Source organism: Protomyctophum parallelum (genome assembly GCF_964188405.1).
Source record: "Protomyctophum parallelum genome assembly, chromosome: 19".
NCBI classification, from domain to species: Eukaryota; Metazoa; Chordata; class Actinopteri; order Myctophiformes; family Myctophidae; genus Protomyctophum; species Protomyctophum parallelum.
Genome location: NC_139717.1, coordinates 27,544,548 through 27,569,889, shown reverse-complemented (window position 1 = coordinate 27,569,889; position 25,342 = coordinate 27,544,548). Strand labels below are relative to the sequence as shown.

The following is a 25,342-nucleotide window of genomic DNA, read 5'->3' as shown; positions in this document are numbered from 1 at the left end:
GTGTGCACCGGTGTGGTATTTCCGAACGCGCCTATGGTGTGATGTGACACCAAAGCTCTATTGAACCAATGGGAATTGATTTGCTATTGTGTTCAATCAAGATTGATGTAAATACTGTTGGCATTCCTATCTGGAAGAACAATGTTCTGGAATTATTGGGGAATTTGTATTAAATAAATCTATAAACTAAACTGACTGTTGTCATGTAGGGTGCCAATGGCTAATTGGTTATATTTGCAATGGGTGGTGGCATGTCTGAATAGTGAATACTGTGCATATTTAAGATGTCGTCGTCTGTCGTGCATAGGGCATGGCATAAAGCCATATAGAGTAGCACAGCTATTTCCTTATTGTTGATTAGAAGTCAAACTGAAATTGTTGATGAGGCTGATGTTTCTGTACACAGTGTAGTTGTACCTTTCCCCCAGCGGGTGGCTTTTGTGCCACCACTGGGAGGACATCGATCATGACTCATAAAAGGCAGGACTCAGGAGGAGGAGGAGAGACCAAAGAAAGGGATGCTGCGGTGTGTGGGTGCGTGTTTATTTTTCAGAATACAACCAAGGGACGAATTGCAGTCGTGCCCTTGAGAAATACTGACTGATGTTTGTTGGAAATGTTGGATACATTTGGCCATATCCAAACGTAATCCAATGGAGAACCTGGATCATCATAACCGAGGACTTACAGTAGCACATTTTGCCTGGTACCCATTTTCCAACCAGCGGTGACCGGTAAGAGAAACTGGTGGCAGTGTTGATGCGACTGCATGGTGCCACTGTAACATGTAAAATGTGGCAATGAAGCCAAATAGCCAAGCCAATGACGAGAAATTGAGATTATCTTGCTAAAGTCATTGTGCTCAATGACAAATCGGGCAGTTGCGCAATTTGATCAGCACATGTTGACACGACACGATGGGCTCAGATCTTATTCTGTATTAGACATAATTGGCCTAATATACTCTTATCAGGCGAGGGTGAGATGAGAGGGCTCGGAAATGTATGTGACAGTGACGTGTTTCGCTTGTGGCTATTTCTGTCATGCGTGACGCGACACCGCCGTCCGTCCTACTGGTGATAAATTAAGGAAGTTATGGATTTGCACATCAATAACTATCAGTTGTGACTGTGCTCTGTCAGCCAGTAATACTATACACATGTGGAGAAGAGGCGGTTCGTTGTTTGACCTCATTCATTCCCCCCAGGCAAGGTAAGAAGATATTATCCCAACTTGCTCTTGTGAGTGTCAGCCATTTAATGCTAATATTGAACATAATTTGAATAATATTCTCTCTCTACGCTCCTTCGTTTGAATGAAATGGTTATGGAGGAGGCTGTGCTTTGTGAACTCTTGCGTCAGATATATAGATAGGTCACGACTCAATAAACCAGAGTTAATTTATTTTGGGCAGTAGTGTGAGCCCAAATTGGCGCTCCACTAAAATGACTTTTACAAATGATTTCTTTGCTCGGTTCGTTGAATATACGCACTTGTCATTGAGCGAAAGGGTCGCGCGACGTATACATTTATCGATAAGGCTCTGTCTGCTGTAACCTAGCCATGAAACGTGAACGTCATGTGAACCATGGCTAACTCACTGTAACCGTAAATGAGGACCATGTGGACGTAAACACATGGAAGGAACTTAGGAAGCGAGCTAACTTGAGGTTAGGGGGGTGCTTTACTAGTGTTTTGTCACTGACTGGGCAGAATATCGTTCTTCTGTGACAGCTTAAGGCCCGTGGCAACATATAACTGGACAAGGACAACGCAACGTCACGTTAAATGCGGATATTGCATAGCATGTTGCTAAGGAGCCGGTTCGGCTAACGTTTTAGCGCATACCACCAAACACTACTCCAAATGAATGGCATGCTGCCGGAGCGCCCATGTGTCATTAGTTAACTTGGCTTGTGAGGAGGATGTTTGACATACGGACGGTAGTCTTTGCAAGGTTTCAGTTGTGTAGGATGGTTGATGCTTGGTGTGTGTGTGTGTGTGTGTGTCGCTGTTGTAGGACGTGACCTGTCAAACTGAGGTTACTGAGCACGTGTACGCAAACCGCAAACACAGTCGGGGTGTCTGTTGGTTGATTTGGTCCAAGTCACGTGTTGTACTGTACTGTACTGTCTCAGTCTCAACTTTGTGTAGTGTACTGTGCATCCACCAGAGTAGGGACGTTGGCTGCGACCCCCCCCCCCCCCCCAATCTGAAAATGTTACTGCCAACAGTGCCATGAGTCATGACCCTATGTCATGACCTCCATTATACAAGATGTGTTGTGATGAATGTTGCAAGGCTGTGAGCTTGTAGAGCCCCCTTGGAGTGGGGTGTCCTGGAACCAAAAATGAAAGATATGTTTGTTACAGAAAGTTTCAGTGACAGATATGACTACTGTATTACTTGTATCTGCCAAGTGCTCACAAATTGAAAGTTTTACAGACCAGTCAAATACCTTGATCTCTCGATTATTTAATAATACAGTGCTCACTGCTCACAAATGTACAGAAGAGCACACAATAACCTTTGCCGTACACTCTCTCATCTCACGCTCTGTTATAGTAGCCTACTATGTGCAGGCCAGAGTTCAGTTTGTGGTTTAATGATTACTCGAATTGTTACCCTTTTGGGTTGCTAGGATATACAAATCCCAAAGAAGATGCCAGAGGGGGGGGGCGTGTGCGTGCGTGTGTGCACGATGGACTACTGCTGTTTAGTCATTTGGCAAAAAGACATCCTGGATATAATAACCTGCCATTCCACATGGCTGAGTATGTAAAGATCTGTTTATTTTATGTAAATGGTGATAATTGACCAACAGGCACTCATTTGTCACATCTCAGGTATCATGGCTCCATTTGCATCCACTTTCTATTTTGCATGCTTTAATGATTTAAGACATATTTCTTTCAAAGCTCATTCATTGTAAGTTAATGTGAAGCTGAAATCTAGGACCACCCTGTCAAATAATGTCAGTAAGAATGTCTACAATGCCACAAATAACTATTGACTATTGAAGGGGGAAAAACATCTAAATACATAGAATGATATTGTTTAAAAATGTTTTCTTACTTTGAGAAGTCAGATGATGATAACTATTGATAACTATTCAGCTGTTGAGCATTAAAAAAAAAATCACACCCGTGTGAACCGAGTGGTGCAACTCCCCTCTCCCCCCCCCCCCCCCCTCCTCTCTCTCTCTCTCTCTCTCTCTCTCTCTCTCATTAGCAGGCAACAGTGGCAAATAGGGCCCCTACTGGTAATCATTATACTCAGAGCTGCCATGTCTCACCCTTTGAGTGTGACAGTCACGCAATTTAACCCTTTACCACGCACCACGCCACACATGCCATTTCACACGCATTATAATGATAAATAACAATTTTCTCTGCGGCTCCGCCGCGTAATAACGCACGCTCCTGTGTGCGTCCGCTCAAACGGTAAAATAGCCGATCTGCAGGCAGCGCTGATATATGCAGGAGGGTAAACAGTGGACCAAATCATCATAGGGTCCCTGACTGTGTGACGCATGGAAATGAGCCATGCGGAGTTTAACATCGCTTCGAAATATTTTTCATGGAAGACAATATAGCCCCCACAAGTTACAACAAGTGAGTAAGTGACCTGTGACTATCTCTCTTCTATACTGGTGTGTGGCGTCTCTTGAAGTGGAACGGTGCCATAGCCCATGCACATTATAGGGACAAAGTTGTGTGTGTGTGTGTGAAGTGAAGTGAAGGGGGAGGGGCCGCATCGCGACTTGTTTCTGTTCATAGAGAGAGAGAGCCCACATATGTGTTTGAACTAAGAAAATGTAAAAATAAGGAATTTTCCCACATTCCAGTTTTCTGACATATTCCCCAATTTCCACTGAGATTATGGGGTAAATGAATGTGGCCAGACCCATCTTCTCTTTCTGTCATAGTGACATTGTCCTGCATCAGATCATGTCCAAATCAGGTTCTCCAATCTCCAGTAGCCTCTTCAGTTTTTTGAAGTTTTTTTGAGTGGTGCAACCACTCCCTTACGGAGCTATGTGTGTGGCTGGCTGGGTCTGAGCACTATGTGTGTGGCTGGCTGGGTCTGAGCACTATGTGTGTGTGTGGCTGGCTGGCTGGCTGGGTCTGAGCACTATGTGTGTGGCTTGCTGGCTGGCTGGGTCTGAGCACTATGTGTGTGGCGTGCTGGCTGGCTGGGTCTGAGCACTATGTGTGTGGCTGGCTGGCTGGCTGGCTGGGTCTGAGTACTATGTGTGTGGCTGGCTGGCTGGCTGGCTGGGTCTGAGTACTATGTGTTAGGCTGGCTGGCTGGCTGGCTGGGTCTGAGTACTATGTGTGTGGCTTGCTGGCTGGCTGGCTGGGTCTGAGGAGCATAGATAGATAGATAGATAGATATCTTTTTCATTTCTACTTTAAGCATGAGGAGGCTGTCAGTGCAGGGAGAGCAGCTGGCATGGAGGTGAAGACATCAGTGTTAAGGTTAAATATCAACGTTAAAACGGGACAAATCCACATAAAAAAAAGCCAATTTTTTTTCGCCGCCGCCCTTCGGACGGCGTCGAACACATTAAGACACTAGAGTCTCACTCTTGACATTTTCTGAAATATGGCAGCCCTGTTATACTGGTGCTCATTAACGTCACATAGATAGGTGAACACAGACACACACGTACATAACGCAAACACATGGACATTGCTGTTCCTTGGAGTGGTTGCACCACTCAAAAAACGTATTTAAATATCAATGCTAGTAATCATGGGTATGACTATCACGGGCGAGACATGGTGAAAATATTTCTTTATATATATAGTAGTGTGTGTGTGTGTGTGTGTGTTTAGTGTATAAAGAATCAGTGCACTGCTGGCCCACACCAAGTCTCTGCTGCTTTGGCCATAACATGTAATAAGTAGCCTACTGTAGGCTACTATTTGTATACAGTATGTATCGAACCAGATTATGTTGAAAAAGTCACGTTTTTTGGCTTTAACCTATAAATACTTCTGCTTGAATAGATGCGATAGCTATCGCAGGAGTAGGAATGGAAAAGGTCTTATGCTGAGCCAAGCTTATGTTTCTTGCGAAAGACAGCGTAGCACAGGTTTAAACAATCACATTGAATATACACAGGAGCAGAGTTCTAATATAGCAGCCTCCTGTGCAGCTGCAAATCCTCCCGCACAGAAACTGCTATCCTCTACAAATAGGGAAATATTTGTGTAGTTTCCACCTATTGGAAGATAGAATGAGGGTGGCATCAAAGCCATCATTTCAGCCCTACCCAACAGATGTAAATCTACAGTCATTATTCCTGTATTGCAAGTAGGGCTGTCCCCGACTAAGGATTTGTATAGTCGACTGATAGATGAATAAATTTGCTGTTAGTCGACTAATAGTCGACTGAGCAAAAAAAAAAAAGAAATTGTACATAAAAATACAATATTTACAAAAATATAGTATTATTCCACTAGGTCTGTGGGGGACATAAACACATTTGAACATTCTAACTGTTCAAATCTCCAATGTGCATGTGGAGTGTGTCTGCCTGTGTGGCAATGTGCCACTGCCTGTGACTTGAATCGCACAGTGTGCTGGCCTGATAGATTTTTTTTTTTTTTTCTTTTTTGTGAACAACTGAGAGGCTTGTCATTAGCCAGATTGAGCACAGCAGGTGAGATTGAGATTCTGGAGTCTATCAGGCCAACGTACTGTGCGATTCAAGTCACAGGCAGTGGCACATTGCCACACAGGCAGACACACTCCACATGCACATTGGAGATTTGAACAGTCAGAATGTTCAAATGTGTTTATGTCCCCCACAGACCTAGTGGAATAATACAATATTTTTTTCTTTTCTTTGAATGCCACCCCCAGGCCACAGCCCTCCTAAAGTGGGTCAAACCTCAAAACAGATCTTTGAGTGTCATATACCCTCTTTGTCATTCCTCCTTTTAAAATTATTGTCTTTGATCTGCCTCTCTGTACAAGGCTACAAGTACAGGACCCCATCCCCTTCCCCTGGCTATGCTTATACTCTTATAGATCGGTAATCTTTGGCATGCAACACAGAGCTACGGCAAGGTATAAAGCACTGCTGCAAACATCAATTATTTTTCTCTCTGTTCCATCGCTGTTCCTCCCTCCCCATTGTCTGCCTGCTTCTTTCTGTGAAGTGTCAATTCAGTTTTTTCATCATTATTATTATTATTAGTATGATGACGAAGATCTTTGTCACTCATGTATTGTGACTTTTTTGTGTGTAGGAGTTTGGGATCCCAAAAGGTCCCGCAGGACCCAACCTAAAGCTCAGGAAAACCTTGCGGGTCCTGCAAAAATCTCACAATGTCCCACAATAAACCAAGATGTAGTGCACCTGAAACATGCAACAGTGTGGGTGCCTGTGGAGCACATTTGCAACATAAATTAAGTAAGGAATGTAATTACTAATCCTGTCCCTAACCGCTAACCCTAAATCTAACCGCATGCGGAAGCCACGTAGTTGGGATGGCGGTGTGTCGGAAATTCGGAATGCCACTCTGTTCCCGGATGTAGGATAGGGGTGGCAGTGGCTCAGGGGTAGAGTGGCCGCTTGTGAACCGGAAGGTCCCATTGTTCCAAGTTCTATCCTGGGCTCCCCCAGAGTTGGTTTCGAAGTGTCCTTGAGCAAGATGCTGAACCCCTAATTGTTCCCGATGAGCAGGTAGGTGCCTTGCATGGTTTCCGCCGCCATCGGTGTAGGACTGTATGCGTGACTGGGTGAATGTAATGCAAATGCACAGTCTATGTAAAGCGCCTTGGATAAAGGTGCAATATTATATAAATGCACTATTTATTTATTTTTAGGGACAGGTCTATTTTTTTAAAGCGTAGCCCTGGAGAAAATGTATATGCATCTATTTAGTTAACGTACTGTCAAGCAATAAGCACAGCCCACTGTGCCGCTGTCCGTGGTGCTGTTAAGGTTAGGCTGTCTCTCACTCTCTCTTGCATTTTGTTGTTCTTTGTAATGCTTTGGATCTCAATGTAAATATTTTTGGATTATGATGGACTAGATGGTAATATTGCCGTTTGCATTGCAGACTATTGCTGTGTGTGGGAGCTGGTGTCCACAAATAGGCCTGTCACAATTATTACAAAATCGTCTATTTGCAATTATTTGAGATAATCGCAATTATTTTGTCATCGTTGCCATGTAAAAAAAAATACCATATCAGCTATTACTGCTTTTTCTTTTTTTTAAGTATAAAAATAATGAATGTCATTTCTTCGTATATTTCAGTTATTATATTATATTTTTCAATTAATCTGCAACTTAAATTTGTAATCGTCACAGCCCTATAGTTAGGAATTAACTGTGGGCGGCACCAATGTGGCTGTGGCAGAAATCCAATGGGTGCGGGAAATGCTGGGATCACTCTACGGTGGGGTATTATTCTGCAGTGTGAGTGGTTAAAAAATAACCTCCTGATTTGCTCACAGTCTACTCTACAACCCTGGCCCTGGTTTTTCCCTAATGGGACTGATCGAGGGTAGCTACTGGGATGTAAGTCGGGACTTGATCACCCCGGCTGGGTCACCTGAGTGATGGGTATGATGTTGGGAGACCCGAAACCCAGATGATCTTGGGATACATCACTGGGGATACGTCCCAGGTGCATCCATGCGATGCATGTTTGTTTTACAACAGTATATAATGTGTTGTGTCTTCCCAGACTTACCATTACCGTAAGAACCGTTGCTTAATTGCCACCACAAGTTTAATAGGCGGTGCTGTTTACATCTGCTTCTATTATGTGATCACACAGTTAAGTCGAGGTTCTGTGTTTTCATAGCTCCGGCGAGCCCGATAATTGTAATACAATCCTGTAGTAAACTCTACAGCATGATGTGTCATAATTTTAAAATCTTGTACTGTGTGCATGTTAATCTTCTAAAATAATCTTAGAAGATTATCCTGTGTAGTGTGTGTGTGTGTGTGTGTGTGTGTGTGTGATGCAACCAGATTTCCATTAATGTTTTTAAAACTCCTGTAGTCTTAAGCCCTGCTTGAGAAAACAGTCCCACACAGGGCTCTATAGTCTACTGCAGGGGTTTGCATGTGGTCCCTGACCATACATTTAGTAATGTAGGATTTGTTGATTATTATTATTTGTTTGTATATATTTTCTTTCCACTAGTTTAGAAACCGTGAACTGAATGAGCTGGTGACTTATGATGACCGTACTGACAAGTTGGAGGACAAGAAAGGGAGTTTGAATCTCAAGAGGGGCAAGTGCACCGGATTTTCTGGTTGAGTCATTAATATTAGGAAACTACTAGTCAATGGACCATTGGTTGAGAAACAGTGGAATGTATGTATACACATAACACATGGGATGCATAGCAAGTGTTACAAAAGCACTAATCCTAGCCCATATCCCCACCCAATACAACAGTGGTCCCCAGGTTGATTCTAAGTCAGGGTGGTGGTCCCTCGGTCACAATCAGTTGAAAACCCCTGGTCTAGTCTACTGTATAGTTCTCTCTCTCTCTCTCATAGTGTTTATAAATGACTAGATCTGGGTTTCCTGCCAATCTATCCTGATGGAGTCATCTTATCCCTCTGTTCTATCTCCAATATCTTCCCAATGTGTTTCTCTGCCTCGTTCTTTATTATGATGAACTCTCTCTGGGCCTGATCTTACACTTAACCTATTCTGACCTGAGATCAGATTCAAAAAATGTCTTCTACATCCTGACAGTTTTCATTCTGACCTGAGATCAGATTCTAAAAAATTCTTCTATGTCAGTCGCTCTTCGATTTTTCAAAAATAGCAGACCTACAAGCTCGTAGCGCGCCACTCTGTGCAGCAGCGACAACACAGTAATGATTTTCACAACCAGTGCCCACGTCGCCCATCTTGTGCCCATGGCCATGCGTGTGTTAAAATGATGTGTGGTCTGGCACAGTGTAGAGTAGAGTCAAAAAAGCAATTTGCGCTTCAGACCTGCCCAGAGCTGGTCTTAGAACCAGCACTGTATTTCTCTGCTATTTAATACAATGGCTTTCAAAAAAAATTATGTCAAGTACCCCCAAATGCCTATTTGGCTGTGGACTCCCATGGATAAGAGAAGATTTGTCAAAATATAATATAATTTATTTTGGAATAGCTTAAAAGTAAAGTGTTTTAAATTGTCGCTCATTTGGCTGGGGACTCCCAGGATCTTTATCTTTAGGACAGTGATGTAAATAAAGAACTAGCAATGAGCGTGTGAAGCTATGTCAAGAATCTCAAGATACCACACCCACAGATGTGTCTTGGACATCACATAAATGAAGAGACATTGTTGGAGGTACTGCATATGTGACTATTTGCGTGCCCCAAATGCCAGTTTACTGTAATCCCTGTCTCCTGAAATCATTATCACATTGTTAACGCTGCTAGATGGTTGGACAATTTCTGCTTGAAAGTGTCTCCAACGCATTGTCTAAAGTGCCCCCTCCCCATACTTAGTATGACTAGCCCTAGGGTACAATTGAATGTAGTCTGACTGAACAAGAAGAGTCTGTGTTTGCTTTTAATGAGCTCACACAGGAAGGATAATGATGCATGTAAAGTTAACAGCCCTTGCCTAAACAAAGGAATAACCTTTTTTGTTTTTAGATGTAGTAATGGTGGGCTGTCAGTTCCAGATACAAATAATAATAATAATTAAAAAATTATAATATATATATATATATATATATATATATATATATATATATATATATATATATAAGCAATACTTTGTTTTCAAGAGGCTATGCAGGCTATGCATGTGCTTGGAAAGGTCACTGGTTACTAGTTTCTATGAACTTGCTGGATGTGAATTTATCCAGTCCATGTTTCCCTGTAGTCTGACTGAGAGTTTTGGTTTGGAACTGAGGTCCTGAGAATTCTAATTCGTAACAGGAATAGATATGGATAACGTGAGGGTACGTACACTCATACTATATGCATGCGACATTACTCATTAGCCTGTGTGCAATATAAAAGTTTATAGTTAACCATAAACATTTAAATTAATTATAAATATAAACAAACATGCTGTTAGTTAGTCTTAATTATTATAGTCTTATTCTTTAGCAATAGTTGAATGTGGAATAGATTAGTCTTCATTCATTTCTGATGAAGGTCTGAGGACTGAAACACTTTATTTTTCTCTCATTAATGTTTTAAGTGCAAGTATAGACTGTCTGGGGGAGTATAATGCCCCTCTATGCAGTACGCACCTGTTTCTTCTAAGGTGTCACTGTGTACAATAGGGCTGCAACTATCTTCTTTGTGATTATTCAATTATTGCACCCGCAACTAAGAACATGTTTGTATTGTTGTTGTTTTGTTTTAGGGGTAGTTAAGTTTACAATATTCATGTTGGACTGACGTGTGAGTCTGAAGCCTTCCGAACCTCAATACATGGGCCCTTTAACTCTAATCTTTCTGACTCCTACTACATCAAGGCAGGTATTTTAAGTAGGTTTACTGCCTAAGTCCCACACTGTGAAGCAGCTGTGAGTGTGATCCTGGTTTTAAACTATTGAAAGGAACATAGTCCAACCCTCCATTATAACATGTTAGAAATGTCTTCTTAATCCATAACGACCTTGATGGAAATATGCTTTATCTCCTTGTATTGCATCTAGTGAAAAGAGGCGGTATTTTTCTCGGTTCTACTCGTACCCCTGTCCAGTAGGGGATAATAAGGAGTAATGAAGTGTTATTAACTGACGCAGAGGACCTGGTTAGGCTTTGATCAGCCAAACTCAGGAGAATCACACAGACAGTCATGTGACTGTCAATGTAGAACACCACTTGTATTTGATTAGCATGAGTGCATGCTCGATTGCGCGCACAGTGCGCGTGCAGCCGTGCACACACACACACACACACACACACCTTACCGTTCATTCATTTTGCTCATCCAGATTCATGAAGTTGGCCAGGGGTTTGAACAATAACCCATTGACACCTGTTCAAAAGGCACTGGAGGAGGTGCGTCAGGCAGCAATGCCCAGCAGGAATACCATCACCTGTATCTGATATGTAGGTCATGGATATGCTTTCTTAAACACTGTAATGACATTTGCAACTTCCAAAATGAAGGAAACATTTCATGCCTCCTTAAACAAGGCATATCATTTCAATAAAAGTGTTGTGGTGACGGATATTGAAAGCAAATGGTTAGCCAAGTGAAGCAATCATATTTTCACATTATGGTTACATTTCTACTTTTATTAGCCAATATACTTCAATCATTGACAGCACAGGAGTTATAAGAGACAGGAATAGTCAAGTAGAATTGCGGCCACGTGCGTTGGGCTGCTAATCTTGGAAGTGTTGACATTGTTTAGAATGAGAAGGAGTTTATCTGTTGTCCTTGTCCATCACAATCTGTGATGTGAACGTGTGACTGCCAACCATGCGGTTTTATTGTCTCCACCAGGCCGAAAACATGGGGAGAGAATATGTTTTGCACTCCATCAGTCCGTCCGTGTGTGTGTTTGTGTGTCTGTCTGTGGACAGCTAATCTCTGGCAACGTTGGCTTGCTCAGAGCCAAACTCTGCACACAGACACAGTGTTAGAGGAAAGGCCACGAGGTCACCAAAATCAGTTAAGGACTTCCATAGTCAATTCCATTGCAATCCAACTTCCAGTTCCATCCTACGGCAGTTACTGTCTGTCTGTCTGTCTGATAATGAGCCCTTAGAGAGATCTGTTAATACTTTGAAAAGAGCTAGCTGTGAAACACTGGGCATAGTTACGTTTACTTTAATATGTGAGCTATGCAACACTGTTACGGCACTCACATGAATGCCATGGGAAGACACCGATATCAGCAAGAATTATGTGAGAACGCTGCATCTCGGTTGTGACTCGCTTATACAAATATAAAATGGGGTCGGGTTTTGTTTGGGTTAAATGTTTTCAGGAGTGATTGTTTTGATAACTATGTCTCTCATAAGAGTAACGTGACATGCCATTTTACTTATCTTCCTGTGGTGTGTGTATTATGTTGTAGATCTCAGCCATTGCCTTCACAGCAGGCGATGATTGGTGGTCGTGGGTGAGGCACTCCCCTTGGCGGAGAGTTAAGTCAAAGCTGTCTGGGACAGCCAGCCCACAGCCGACACTACTGAACAGGTAAGACCATTCAAGTCATCTGTCTATCTCTCTCTGTTATGCACAGCTTATGCTCCGTCGTATGATGGAACATAAATCAAGCATCACGCGCACACAAAGATGCACACAAAATATATGTCATACTGTGTAGAGTTGTTGTTTTTTGTTTTGATTTTTCCCAGAAGAAAAATGTGATTATCATCATATGATGGGCAATGAGTTTGAGGGCTTTTGATGTGTCTACTGTAACACCGAATTACTGTAAAGTCTGAAAAATGTGATGCCAACACTTCAGATGTCTGAGGTTTCAACACGATAAACCTCTACCTCATTTGATGTAAAACCACCATTTTCAATACTTAAATAAGAAATTACACCGGGTAGCAGAATCTCTGGCTGGCTGCACTAATCTATTGGAAATGTCATTAATTTAGGACTACGGTAACTATACATAATTTAATTAGAGTTTTTGTGATTGTGTGTCTTACAGTAGACAAGCTACTGTATTGAAGGCATGTCCAGGAGTGTGTATGATGTGACTTTGTGTCGGTTTTGTGTGTCCTCGGGTCGTCCCCGATGCACTCTGAGCTACATATGAGGTGTGTGTGTGTGTGCGTGTGTGCGTGCGTGCGTGTAATGTCCAACTGATTAACTTTTTTATCGTCTTTTCATAGGCTGGAAATTTCAAGGGTATGTTGTTGCAACAGTGTCAAAACACACTTTGTTTAAGAGCATAGAAACCTTTGTACTGCACATGGAAGCTAAACGTCTCTCTCTCTCTCTCTCTCACACTATACAACCCTCCCTCTCATACTCTCTCTCATTCTATCACACTCTATTCCATTGTCTCTCACATACACCATGCTGTCTTTTGCCTCAGTCTTTCTGCTTCTCTCTCTCTCTCTTTCCATGTTGTACGTCCAGTGTGTGTCCCTATGGATGAAGCACTTCCCTCCCCTCGTTGATAAAACCTAGAGGCCTTCAACAGCCTCTTATCTTCCACCACTACCCCAGCCTCCCCTGCCCCCCCCCACCATCACCCTGCGGCATCATGGGAGACGTAGTCCAGATGCACTTTACCACGGTGGACTATGTCATCTTTGCATTACTATTGGTGGCCTCAGCTGGCATCGGCCTGTTCCACGCCTTCACTGGCGGTCGCCAGCGTACAACACAGGTGGGTTTTTTTTAAATACATTTTATTATCATTATTTCGTTTATCCATTATTTTAGTTTATTGTTAGATCACATGTTGGCCACAGCAAGCATTGTTGTTATTTTATTTAACTTTATATTACAATATTTAACACTATGCATACTGTACTGTTCTAATAATAATGCACCACCAACATTGTTACTTTACTTCAGTGTCTTTGCGTCAACATTTCCTTTGCCCACAGGAGTTCCTCCTGGCCGACCGCTCCATGAGCTGCCTGCCCGTCTCCCTGTCACTACTGGCCACGTTCCAGTCGGCCGTGGCCATTTTGGGAGCTCCGTCCGAGGTGTATACCTTCGGCACCCAGTACTGGTTCCTGGGCTGCTCTTACTTCTTGGGACTGCTCATCCCAGCCCACGTCTTCATACCCGTCTTCTACAGACTGCGACTCTCCAGTGCCTATGAGGTACACACAGTGATTGCAAAGATAGCAATGATACTAAGAGCTAACCAGGGTCAGACGTACATTTGCACTAATAAATAGAAAATCTGAAAGTCAGGGTCACAATCCTGGTACAGTATCTGAACCAGCTAATATTATGAAAATACACTGGCTGGTGACAATTTATTGTATATTATTGCCACTGTAACCAGCTGATGACAATCTATTTGATGCTCTGCCTTGAACCTATTGTTGATCTGTTCCACCCCTCCCTGACTGCATTTGTTCATTATATCATTCTTTATCTCTGAAGTGTCACCTCTCATTTCAGGGAAAACGTATTCTCGGGATTCTTATTAATCTTTTAACTAAATCAGCAATATTTATACCACGGTATCTAATGCCCAAATTTGCTGTGCTGAAACCTAGGGAAGCGTGCACACTAGCTTCAGTGTACAATATAGGGAGGGGATGATTTAATGTGGGTGTGTCCCTGGGGCCTATCAAGTACACTCCATTCCAGTTCTTAACCAACTGAACCCTACTGTATACTTTGTTGTGAAAATAGCTGATCTACAAGCTCACAAAGTAATGTGTTGTGACTGTAGCTCTGCTATTTTTGGCAAATGTTCACCTATTACTATGACATGCCCAGAATAGTTCATGAGGTTAAAGATGCTCCGAAATTAATTCTGGTAACCACTCTCCTCGAAGTTTTGCACTGGTCAGATCTTCACTAGGTATTTTTTGCTTCGTTAATGTGACCTTACAGGCTGTAGTGTAATCGATCCACACACGATGTACTGTACAACACCATCTGGTCAGTGCAAGGAGCCAATGTAACACACATTCACCCTGTGGTACGACATGTCGTGAACCTTGATTGATTGATTGATTGATTGAAATATTTATTAACAGTTTGTAGAATGACAGTACATTTCAAGCACAAACTCAATACAAAGACTGTTAACTGTGAGTGGACGACCCAATTAAGCATTACACTTGTTTACAACAGGGTCCACATTGTTCAATTAATCAAAACATTTAGAGACATACAAATAGACTTCTATGTAGTTAAAGAACAGAACAGGAATTAATCATAATATGATTAATTCCTGTTCTGTTCTTTAACTGTTTAACTGTTCTTTTGCTTCCTATATTATAGGAAGCAAAAAGGGAAAAGATACATATACAGTGAGGGGAAAGGGGGGGGGGGGGGGGGGATTCAGATTTTACAAAGGCCAGTTTCGAATTGCAGCCATCCGTAGGTGCCCTTTGAGAGCGGTTTTGAAGGAGTCAAGGGATTCATATGTCTTAATGACTGTTGACCCTTGACTGTTGACCCTTCAAACTAGAAGGTTGATTAAGTGTGACAAGCTTTTAAAATGTCTGAATCAGAGTTGACTGCAGACAGACAATGATGCAGGCTTGTGGGAACTGAAACTGTACTCGGCCTCTTATCACTTTCCCCTTCTTTGCTCTCCACAGTATCTGGAGCTGCGCTTCAACAAAACCGTTCGCATACTTGGTACTGTGACCTTCATCTTTCAAATGGTAGGTGAATGTGTGTGTGCATATTTCATAGTCTCTCAAGCCAGACTAAATCTTCCACAATCTTTTTTTTTCTTAAATGTTTTATCCCACGATTTTGTAACCCATTTTTCACCCCTGTGTCAATTATCTAATGTGATAATGGGCTCTACACACCCTCCACCAACCTGGGGAGAGCAACGGACTTGAACTCATGCTTCCTTCATGCCTGAGTGTCCAAGTTGCTCCTTTACACCTGACAGGGGGGAGTTTCCCTGGTTGGACGTAGCGCGTGGAAGGAACACGTTATTCCAACCAGTTCCATTCCTCCCCATCAGGCGCCCCGGCTGGCCAGGGGGAGGCAGTTTAGAGACCAGGATTACTGCATGTTTTTGTGAGGGTACCTACCCTAGGGGACACGGGGAGAACATGCAAACTCCACACAGAAAGGCCCTTTCGCCAACACCGCCTCGGGTATGGGCACTGATGACGCGGAGGAGGAAACACGCCGCCAGCACCCACAGCGCCCCGAGCGGGAATCGAACCCAGGACCTTCTAGCTGTGAGGCGACAGCACTACCAACTGTGCCACCGTGCCCCTTTAAATCTTCCACAATCTTAAGGGTCTGTAATTCCATCTGGTAAAAATTGAGAACGGGAAGCCATCATCTGCTCATCAGACTAGAAGGGTATTCGACCAATGAAGAATCAATAGCTTATTTGTCCCTCACTCGTGCAGGTACAAGCAGCAAAATGTTGGTGTGGCAAGACAACAGCAATACAACCAGATAATAATGGAGATAATACTGACTTGTAATGACATAAAAAGTACAATAAATCTTTAATCAGGTTATGTAAAACTAAAAATATATATTACTGAGTTTTGGGCCCCAGGCTTTGAGAAGTAAAGTAAGTAGGACAGTATGTTACTGTGATGGTGGCTGTCCTTCACAGTCCTTTTTGCCCTGCTCTCATTATGCGTGGGAGGGAGCTCCCAGCAGTGTGCTCAGCTGACCACACCGACTTCCATAGCTAGTTATTCCCATGCCATATAGTGATGGCCCCCTTCAGGATGCTCTGGGTGGTTGCAGAGTAGATAGATTTCAGGACCTTTTTTAAGGTCACATTCCCACCTAATACTTCGGTAGACTCAATGCGTATGGGCAGATAAATTGGGATTCTTGCATATTTAATTTGCTGCGGTTTGCCTTCACACTGTCATCCGCAGCAATTGGAAACGCAGCAGGGGGGACCTTTATCAATGTGTTCCATTCATAAACTAGCCTACACAGTGAAATCTATGGTGATAAAATTATACTCATAACGTGCATGTGTATCGTGCCGTCTGGGACTGGACGCCCCCCCCCCCCCCTCTTTTGGGCATGGAGGCACAGCGCTGAGCGCACTGATATAACAGACAGCAGCGCAAAATGTTTACAAGTTTATCGAGATGAAAGTCCCTACTCCCCAGTCCCCACACAGTGACAGTACTCCATGTTTACGGCACGCACAGACAGAATATTCTGTAGGCTATAATACAGTCTATCAGTCTTCAGTCTATCCACAGTAACGGGACATCTTTGAGCTGCGTAAAATATGCCTTCTCCGTCTCCAACTGTGTTCAGCTCCTCACCCGCCACATTGTTTGCTTCATTTCCTTTATTTACTACGGATTGCATTCACACCTGCACCGAATCAAGTGCGATTGGAAGCGAAGCGAAACCCCCGTTTTTGCTCGGAGTAAAATGCGGTTCTTTGATACCCATTAGGATTCGAATGAGCCTTCACACCTGCCAAACGAAGTGCACTTTCTGAAAATGCGCAGCAGGATTCGTTTTAATCGCAGCAAAGCTCTCTGGTGTGAATGTGACCTAAGACCTGAATTTGTGCCATTTCCACGAAAATTTATTTTAAATATTGAATATATGATATGAAATATCCATTGTTATGTAGCAACTGGACTTTGACTAATTTGGTTTAAGCTAGGATTTATTGGACTGCAAAGGAAAAATGGAGGTGGGGAAATTATGTGAAGTCCGCTTTATTTTCTACTTCTTTTCAGAGCTTTTGACGTACGGAAACATTCGGAAATTGTGAGCACCAGCACATCTGTGTTGAGACTACGTATTTCATGATATGTGTGTCTGTAGTGTTTTAGTTGTTAAGAGAGCGTTATGAGTCGACCAACAAGCATTAATCTCACCCTGATGTTGCCACAGTTATGGACCTTTCCTCTTCTATAATGTTTTGTTTGTCTCTGCAGGTCATCTACATGGGGGTGGTGCTTTATGCTCCTGCCTTGGCTCTCAATGCAGGTAAAGGCAACAGATTAGCTTTTTACAACTTGCAAATCAACAAACAACAGAGTAAATGGTTGGGTTGTGCATTTCTTCCTTATACGACTAAACGATATACAGTATTATCTAGATGTATGGGCTATGATTCAATCGATACGATTGATATGATACATTTGAATACAGAATGAATTGGTGCAAACGAATCACAGAACTCATTGTTTTAGTCAATATTTTGTTAAATCCTAATTTTCACTTGCAGTGACAGGTTTTGACCTCTGGGGAGCAGTGCTGGCAATGGGTCTGGTTTGCACTCTCTACACTGCTTTGGTAAGACATGAAATGTAGGCCAGCTATTAGTTCCTTCCCTTCTCTCCTCCTTCTGTCCTTCCTTCCATCCCTGTCTTCCTTACCCTCCCTCTATTCTATCCTTCCATCCACATACTACTTGGCCAGCTGTCTCTTTCAACTCATTACTCATTTGACGTCATCCTCTCCTCCCTGAAACATTGTCTGAATCTCCCACTTCAGTATCTTCCTCCTCTACTTGTTTGAAGTGCCTGTTCAACCTTTTCTTTTTCACTTTTAATTCCTGAGTCTTGTCTTTACTCTACTGTGCATGCACAGTGGTGTAGGTTTTCAATGTAATGTGGGTCCTGGGACCCACTGAGGGGTGGTGTAGGGTCCCAGGGACATTTTATGAGTCCTACTTCAACGACGTTAGAGTACAGTACTGATGGCTGCAGGATGCAGGCTATTTGCATCACTGGCATGCATATATTTGTAGAAACACTGGAGTATGGGACACATCTATGTCAGTGTCCAATGGGTTACAAATTGTTGTCATATAATGATGGTGATCCAAGAATGTAAGCGTGTCAATCAGTCACAGAGTCTGAACAAAAGGGTTGGTAAATGCCTCACATGTAGATGTGAACCATCTGGCCTGCTGTGTGTCTGTGTCTACCAGGGGGGTCTGAAGGCGGTGATATGGACAGATGTGTTCCAGACCGTGGTGATGTTTGCCGGCCAGCTGGCCGTCATTGTGGTTGGGGCGAGCCAGGCCGGGGGCATGGCAGAGGTCTGGCGGAAAGCCACGAATGGCAGTCGCATTGCCAGCCTTGAGTGAGTAGCTAATATAGTCTTAACTCAATGTCGTAGAGATCAGTGTTGTTGTTGTTGCTGCCATCCCATTGCATCCCATCGTCTGTAGAGTACTACTAACCTGTCTAACCCTCCCCCATCCAGCCTGAATCCAGACCCAACGGAACGCCACACTTTCTGGACGCTTGGCGTGGGTGGCATCTTCCTGATGCTGGCATTGTACGGTGTCAACCAGGCCCAGGTCCAGAGGTACCTCAGTGCTCGCACAGAAAGAGAGGCCGTCATGTAAGTTCCACTTTTCTGTCTTTTCTTTTCTTTTCATGTGTGATTTCGTCAAGTTTAATACCAGAGGTATCACACCAGCCACACTTGTGTAAACATTGGTAAACTAATCTTAACACGTATATGAATTGGTCTAAATATAAACAAAACATAGTCTTTGAACTGTAAAATGGGAACGCATTTCTGGTAATATGTTCAGCACGGGGCTGTAAATCTTATCAAAGAAAAAGGGAGGGGTTGAAAAGGGCATGTACAGCCAGGTAGGTAACCAGATAGTGTGTTGACCATGTTATTGTAATGTCCTCTGTTCAGTTCCAGCTGGAGATCTCTGTTGACATTCCTTCACCCTCTGCCCTTGCTTTCCTACTGTCTATTATCTTATCTAAATACACAAGAGACGGTCTAATAACTCTGAGATTATGAATTTGGGAAAAAACATATTACCACAAAATCTTTTATGGGGATGTACTTAGTTTGCCTACCAGCAGTCTGCACAAGAACGCAAACACTCTTTTAGTGGGCTCGTCCCCTAAGAGCCATGCTATTAAAAGAAATCTTAGCTAAGTTACTATGTGTGCAGTTTGTGAATGAAACTGCTCAACACACTTTTTTTTTGTTGCATTCTAGATTTTCATTCATAAAATAATAAAAAATCCTTAAAACACCCAACCCTCCTGCTGTAGGTCTTGCTACGTGGTGTTCCCCTGTCAGCAGATTGTCCTGTGCCTGGGCTGCCTGATGGGCCTGGTCATGTTTGCTCGCTATGGGGAAGACAGCCCACTGGACAAGGGTTATGTCAAGACCAACGACCAGGTGAGCTGCGCAGCACACGGGGAGACGTATAGACTAAATATTACAGAAATTATGGCAAGGTTTGCTAGAGAGAAAAGTTAAGACGTAACATATTGTGTTTTCTCTTACTGGCTGAATAACAGCAGAATTTCCCTCTCTTTGTCCTGACGTCCTGTTTTCCTGCTACAGATGGTGTTGTACTTTGTGATGGATGTGTTCAGGGACCTGCCTGGGCTCCCAGGGCTCTTTGTGGCCTGTCTCTTCAGTGGAGCACTAAGGTAAACGCTCATTTAAAAATAAATAAGTTGGCCTGGGCCGTGGCTCAGCGGTCCAGGCACCTTGGCTGGTAACCCAGTCTGGCAGTGTGCCGCGGGTTCGACTCCCGATCCCGACGGCCTTTACTGCATGTCATCCCCCCATCTCTCTCCCCATTTCCTGTCAGCCTACTGTCTGTCCCTCCATACAAAAATATATAAAATAAAGTTCGAAAGCCACAAAAATAAATAAATAAGTTACAGCACTGCTTTTTGTTTTTGCAACGAACTATAAAATAGGGCTCAAGTAGTTCATTTAAACAAGTGGCGTGCCCCCCCTAATAAAAAAAGTACAAATAAATAGTAATAGCGGTACTAGTAAACCACTGTGTATGGGCCAATCAGTTAGCCTGGGTTCCATCCTGATTCGCTGCCTTCAGTGGATTTGTTTTGTCACTCGCTACTGACTAGCCAGTGACAAAACGAATCCACGTAACGCGGCGAATCAGGATGGAACTCAGGCTACCAATCCGTGGGGGGAATTGGAAGGGACTGGAATCAAGTGTTAAAACAAACGCCATCAAATGAATGGTCCACCTTGTCATGTCCCTCTCTCTTTTTCTCCCCGTTCCTCTCCCCTACAGCACAATCTCCTCGGCGTTCAACTCCCTAGCAACTGTAACTATGGAGGACCTGATTAAGCCTCATTTTCCAACTATGACAGAAAGCAAAGCCACACTACTGTCCAAAGGACTAGGTAAGACAAACAGTCCATTTCCCAATACAAAGGTCATTATTGTAAATAAATATTTGTTCTTAACCAGATAAACCCTAGCATCTCTTTTCTGGGCATGTCTTAATAATGTTCTTTATTTATATATTGAAGTTTAATATAGTTCATATACTAGTCTAATCTATCAAAGTTATGTTGTTTATTTGTATATATTCGTTTGCTTATGTTACATTATGAAGTTAAGTGTTCTGAAATAGAAAATAAATCTTACGTTTTTCGAATTGAGTCAATTGAGGTCAAAACATCGGTGGTCTAGGAATCTCCAAATTCAGGATCGACATTGGACCCACAAATGTGGCATTGGTCGGGCTCTAGTTGTTTTACAGCCCTTTTCTCTCTCATCCACAGCCCTGGCATATGGTCTGGTGTGTCTGGCCATGGCCTACTTGGCCTCTCTCATGGGATCTGTGCTTCAGGTGACTAATCGGCGTCATTTGCAGTGTGACTTTGTCTCAACTAAATGAAGCAGGACTGTCTTTTAATATAAATGCTTGTGACGGGTGTTCTCTTCTCCCTCTATGATTTCCAGGCAGCCTTCAGCATCTTTGGGATGGTGGGGGGTCCTCTGTTGGGAGTCTTCTGTCTAGGACTGTTCTTCCCCTGGGCCAACTCCATAGTAAGTCATTACTTGCTGTTCTTAATTCTTTCTTTTGTTGCTGTCGTTATTGTTGCTACTATGTAGAGGAATCAAAACCAAAGTATAGTATTTTACTTCTGTGTACTCGAGGAGTAACAATTAAAGATCTAGAATCTTCATTAGTCACAGGCTCCTCGCAGTTAGTATATGTCGATCAGCTCATCGTGGATTTCATGCTCATAACATACAGTACGGTTATTGCATTATTTTGGTGTTTGGGATCATAAATCGCTGTTGGTACCAAGGTTTTGCTGTGAGGCTGCTGTTCTGTTCTCCTCTCCTCCTAGGGTGCTGTAGTGGGTTTGATATCAGGACTTGTGATGGCGTTCTGGATAGGCATCGGCAACTTTGTGATGCGCATGAACGCCAACTCCCTGCCGCCAGCAAACACCTCAGCTCCGCTCATGTTTGGTAACATGACCACGGCTGTCATGACGACGCTGGTCGGCACAACAAGGCCAAGGTAACCTCCATCTGATCTGAGTTGTCATTTCAGGCATGCCAGCATTGACCATTGCTAAAGTGCTAAACTTCAAGCATCAAAGTAGTTAAGCCCCCTCCTTTTTTCCCTTACACCATTGACTCATGGATAGTTCAGCAAGATATAGCCCCAAGTCTCTTTGCCGATCAACAAGCTCTGAAGCTCTTTTTGCCTATTTTCACCTAATGTTTGTCTACTATGTCATAATTTCATTCACTGAAGAGATAACGAATTTTGGGGCAACTGGCAAAAAGGTGTTTGAGACAGTCTTTAGAATGTTGTAACATCAGTCGGAAGTTGTTCTGTCACTCTTTTTCTCTTTTCCTTTCTTTCTGTCTCATTCTTGCCCTCCCTCCACTCATCCTGCCTCCAACTGTCTTTGTCTTCCATCAGGCCCACGGGTGTTGACGCGCTCTACTCTCTGTCCTACATGTGGTACAGCGCTCACAATTCAACCACAGTGGTGGTGGTCGGACTGCTGGTCAGTCTGCTAACAGGTACATACATACAGTTAGTACAGTGGTGGTGATCGGACTGCTGGTCAGTCTGCTAACAGGTACATACATACAGTTAGTACAGTGGTGGTGGTCGGACTGCTGGTCAGTCTGCTAACAGGTACATACATACAGTTAGTACAGTGGTGGTGGTAGGACTGCTGGTCAGGTCAGCCTGCTAGCAGGTAGATACTGTAGACTTGACATGAACTGCCATATGCTCAAACTGCCGTTTTAAACTATTCATGGTTGACACGACTTGGAGAAGACAACCATTGCCTCCCTGTACTGTGTTCAGTTATTGTAAGTTGCTATAGTTTGTGAATGAAGCAGCACTAATCACAGTGTGGTGTTCAGTGGTGAAGCTAAGATATACAGGCGTGTTCATTTTGATGTGTGGTGATGGTCCACATCTCATTTTGTCAAATGGAAATGGCAACCTTTATAAATACTTAACCTACAGTACGGAAAGGCTTCACAAGAACAATGTCGGTGTAACTAAATTATTAATTGAAAAAGTAAACCTAGGGTCTACTAATGACATGCCCTCCCTGTCTAATATTTAGTAGTTATTCAGGTATGTAAATAGGTGTGCAGTGATGTGGCATGGGAACTTAATTAAAGTGTAATGTGTTAATGACTTAGTGCCAGAGAACTTTAAGCTCAGGATATTTATCAGGCTGGTTATATAGTGTCTGTTGTGGGGGGAATCAATTGTGATAATTGTGATCAGCTATGCTGTGTCTACCGGTAATTTATTTGCACAGCCCTTCCCCATTTTGACAAACTAGAAACTTCTGAGCATGTTGATTACTACTAGTATGACTCCTTTCTGTTTTGTGGTGTCATACACATAGCGCCCTGTTCTAGATGCCATGATTATCTCAATAAAGGTCTTAGAATAGTTTGCCTTCCTATGTATTCCTCCTATGTATATTTTACTGTGGCTGTCCATCATGGTAAGCCACAGTAACCATGCTAAAACATATTTTAAGTGGTCTCCCTAATGGGCTAAAATGTTGCACAATCAAGAGTTTAAGAGCAACAGTATGTATGAAGCTGTGATATGGTTATCAGCTAGCTTGCAGTCGCCTCCATTCTTCGTCTCTCCACTGGTCAACAGATGATCGTCCACAGTGTACACAAAGAGAGGCAACACCAACGCACCTCTACTTCTCGTTTAGATCGGGGTTGATTGAATCAAACATGGATTGACTTGTAATCTAAAAGGAAAATTGGTAATATCTTGGTTGACGGAAATACCAAGAAAAAAAGATAGCATAATTTTGACATCTTGAATTCAGTTATATCTAAAATATAGGGGAGACACTGGTACAGACACACAGTCAGAAGGAAAACCATTATCTCTGTAGGCAGGCTGTAAACATGCAGAGTGTCATTCAGGCACACAGTGACTGACTCACTGTGTGCTCAACTACCAACTACCTTCCTCTGAACAAGTTCAAAAGGTAAAGGTCCGTTGTCCATCTCAATCAGGCTCCTGCATTAATGGTATGTATTGGGCCTGTTTTCACTGTAGGTCCTATGAAGGAGAAAGACCTCACCCCTGGTACAGTGTATCCTGTCATGGGCAACCTGCTCTTCTGGCTGCCTCAGCGCTATAAGGAGAAGCTCTGCTGCATCACTCCTCTGGGGCAGAAGGTTAAGGTAGTTCTTCCGCAAAGTGAATTTACAGTCTGTGGACAGGATTTAAGTTGAAGGCTTCCCTGTCACACAAAACAATGTTAATTTTGTTTTCAGCTGTACATATAATGCAATGCACAATATAAGATCCATAAACACAATGCACGATACCTGGTATGATGGGCGGAAAGAGGCGAAAAATGGCTGATCGGATGGTGATATCATACTGTATGTGGTGCTTCCCCTGTCTTTTTTCCCCCTCCCAATTCTTAGACTTACCAGATGGCCAAGAAGGAGAGCAATGGACTAACCTACCCCAAAGAACAGATTATCACTGAAGATAAGGAGGTGGACGAGAGTGAGAAGGTGAAGGAAAAGGAAATTGATGCGGGCGGAGGAGAAGACATAGTGGCTCACACAGTTCAGGAAACTGCGTTGTGATGTCATCCTGCTTCTAGACAAATGTACTGTATACACACACACACACACACACACACACACACACACACACACACACACACACACGCACACAAACACTACTCTAAGCTGCTTAAAACGACATTCGCGAAGCTGGATGAAACACTGAAGGGTTTCATGAGCGTAGGTTTGATTTGTATCATTAAGACTGTGATGGGAATTTGAATTCCTCCCGCATAAAGGCATATTTTAAATGAGAGACAGAATCCCTAAATGACCACGGCAGAAGAAGCTCATGGCCACCTTGACTAGCCAATAGCCATGGGTAGAACATATTTGTGTCGAAGGGGATATCTTCAATGTATTAGTGCATACTTGTCGGCAGCAGAGGACCATTACTTATCTTCAGTGATAACCCACTGGTGCTCCCAGACTCCCAACTTATAAATACTGAAATGGCAATGGATGCCATCATGACAGCAGTGAGTCAAATGACAACAACAAAACAAATGGACACAATGACTCTACCCTTCATCGTTCTGCGTTACCTGCACAGATGTCCCTTGACTTAATCAAACGCTTTCATGGTTTTGTCACATGTCCAAACTAGTTGGTGAAGGTTAACTTCTGCACAACGGAGTATGGATTGCAAATCATTATGCTTGACATAAGTGAACGAATCAGGTTATGAGTAGAATAAAACGTACTATTATTTTTGTAGAGATAACAGACAAACAATGTATATGTAAGAGAATATAATATAAAATGATGATTACGTCCCATTTGACTGAAACTTGACTGGAAGCACAACATATTTTGATGTTATTAGGACAGCCTTGGTTCCTGTGGTTTGTGCTTGCTTTACATGGCCTTTGTTCATTG

General features: G+C 42.9%; 1 protein-coding gene across 2 annotated transcripts; it reads left to right on the top strand.

The window, feature by feature from the left end:
* Positions 1-520: 520 nt before the first annotated feature.
* On the top strand, positions 521-25,342 carry slc5a6a (solute carrier family 5 member 6a). 2 transcript variants are annotated; one of them, XM_083790173.1, is made up of 19 exons: positions 521-734; positions 1,143-1,212; positions 12,041-12,162; positions 13,066-13,318; positions 13,542-13,763; positions 15,228-15,293; positions 17,532-17,583; positions 17,825-17,892; positions 18,533-18,687; positions 18,811-18,951; positions 19,632-19,761; positions 19,930-20,018; positions 20,639-20,751; positions 21,136-21,203; positions 21,317-21,403; positions 21,712-21,887; positions 22,299-22,402; positions 23,940-24,067; positions 24,317-25,342. In XM_083790173.1, the coding sequence occupies exons 4-19, from the start codon at positions 13,193-13,195 to the stop codon at positions 24,482-24,484; spliced, it is 1,893 nt and encodes a 630-aa protein (XP_083646299.1). In that variant the 5' UTR covers positions 521-734; positions 1,143-1,212; positions 12,041-12,162; positions 13,066-13,192; the 3' UTR covers positions 24,485-25,342. The 2 variants fall into 2 exon arrangements, with proteins under 2 accessions (XP_083646299.1, XP_083646300.1); XM_083790174.1 differs by lacking the exon at positions 1,143-1,212.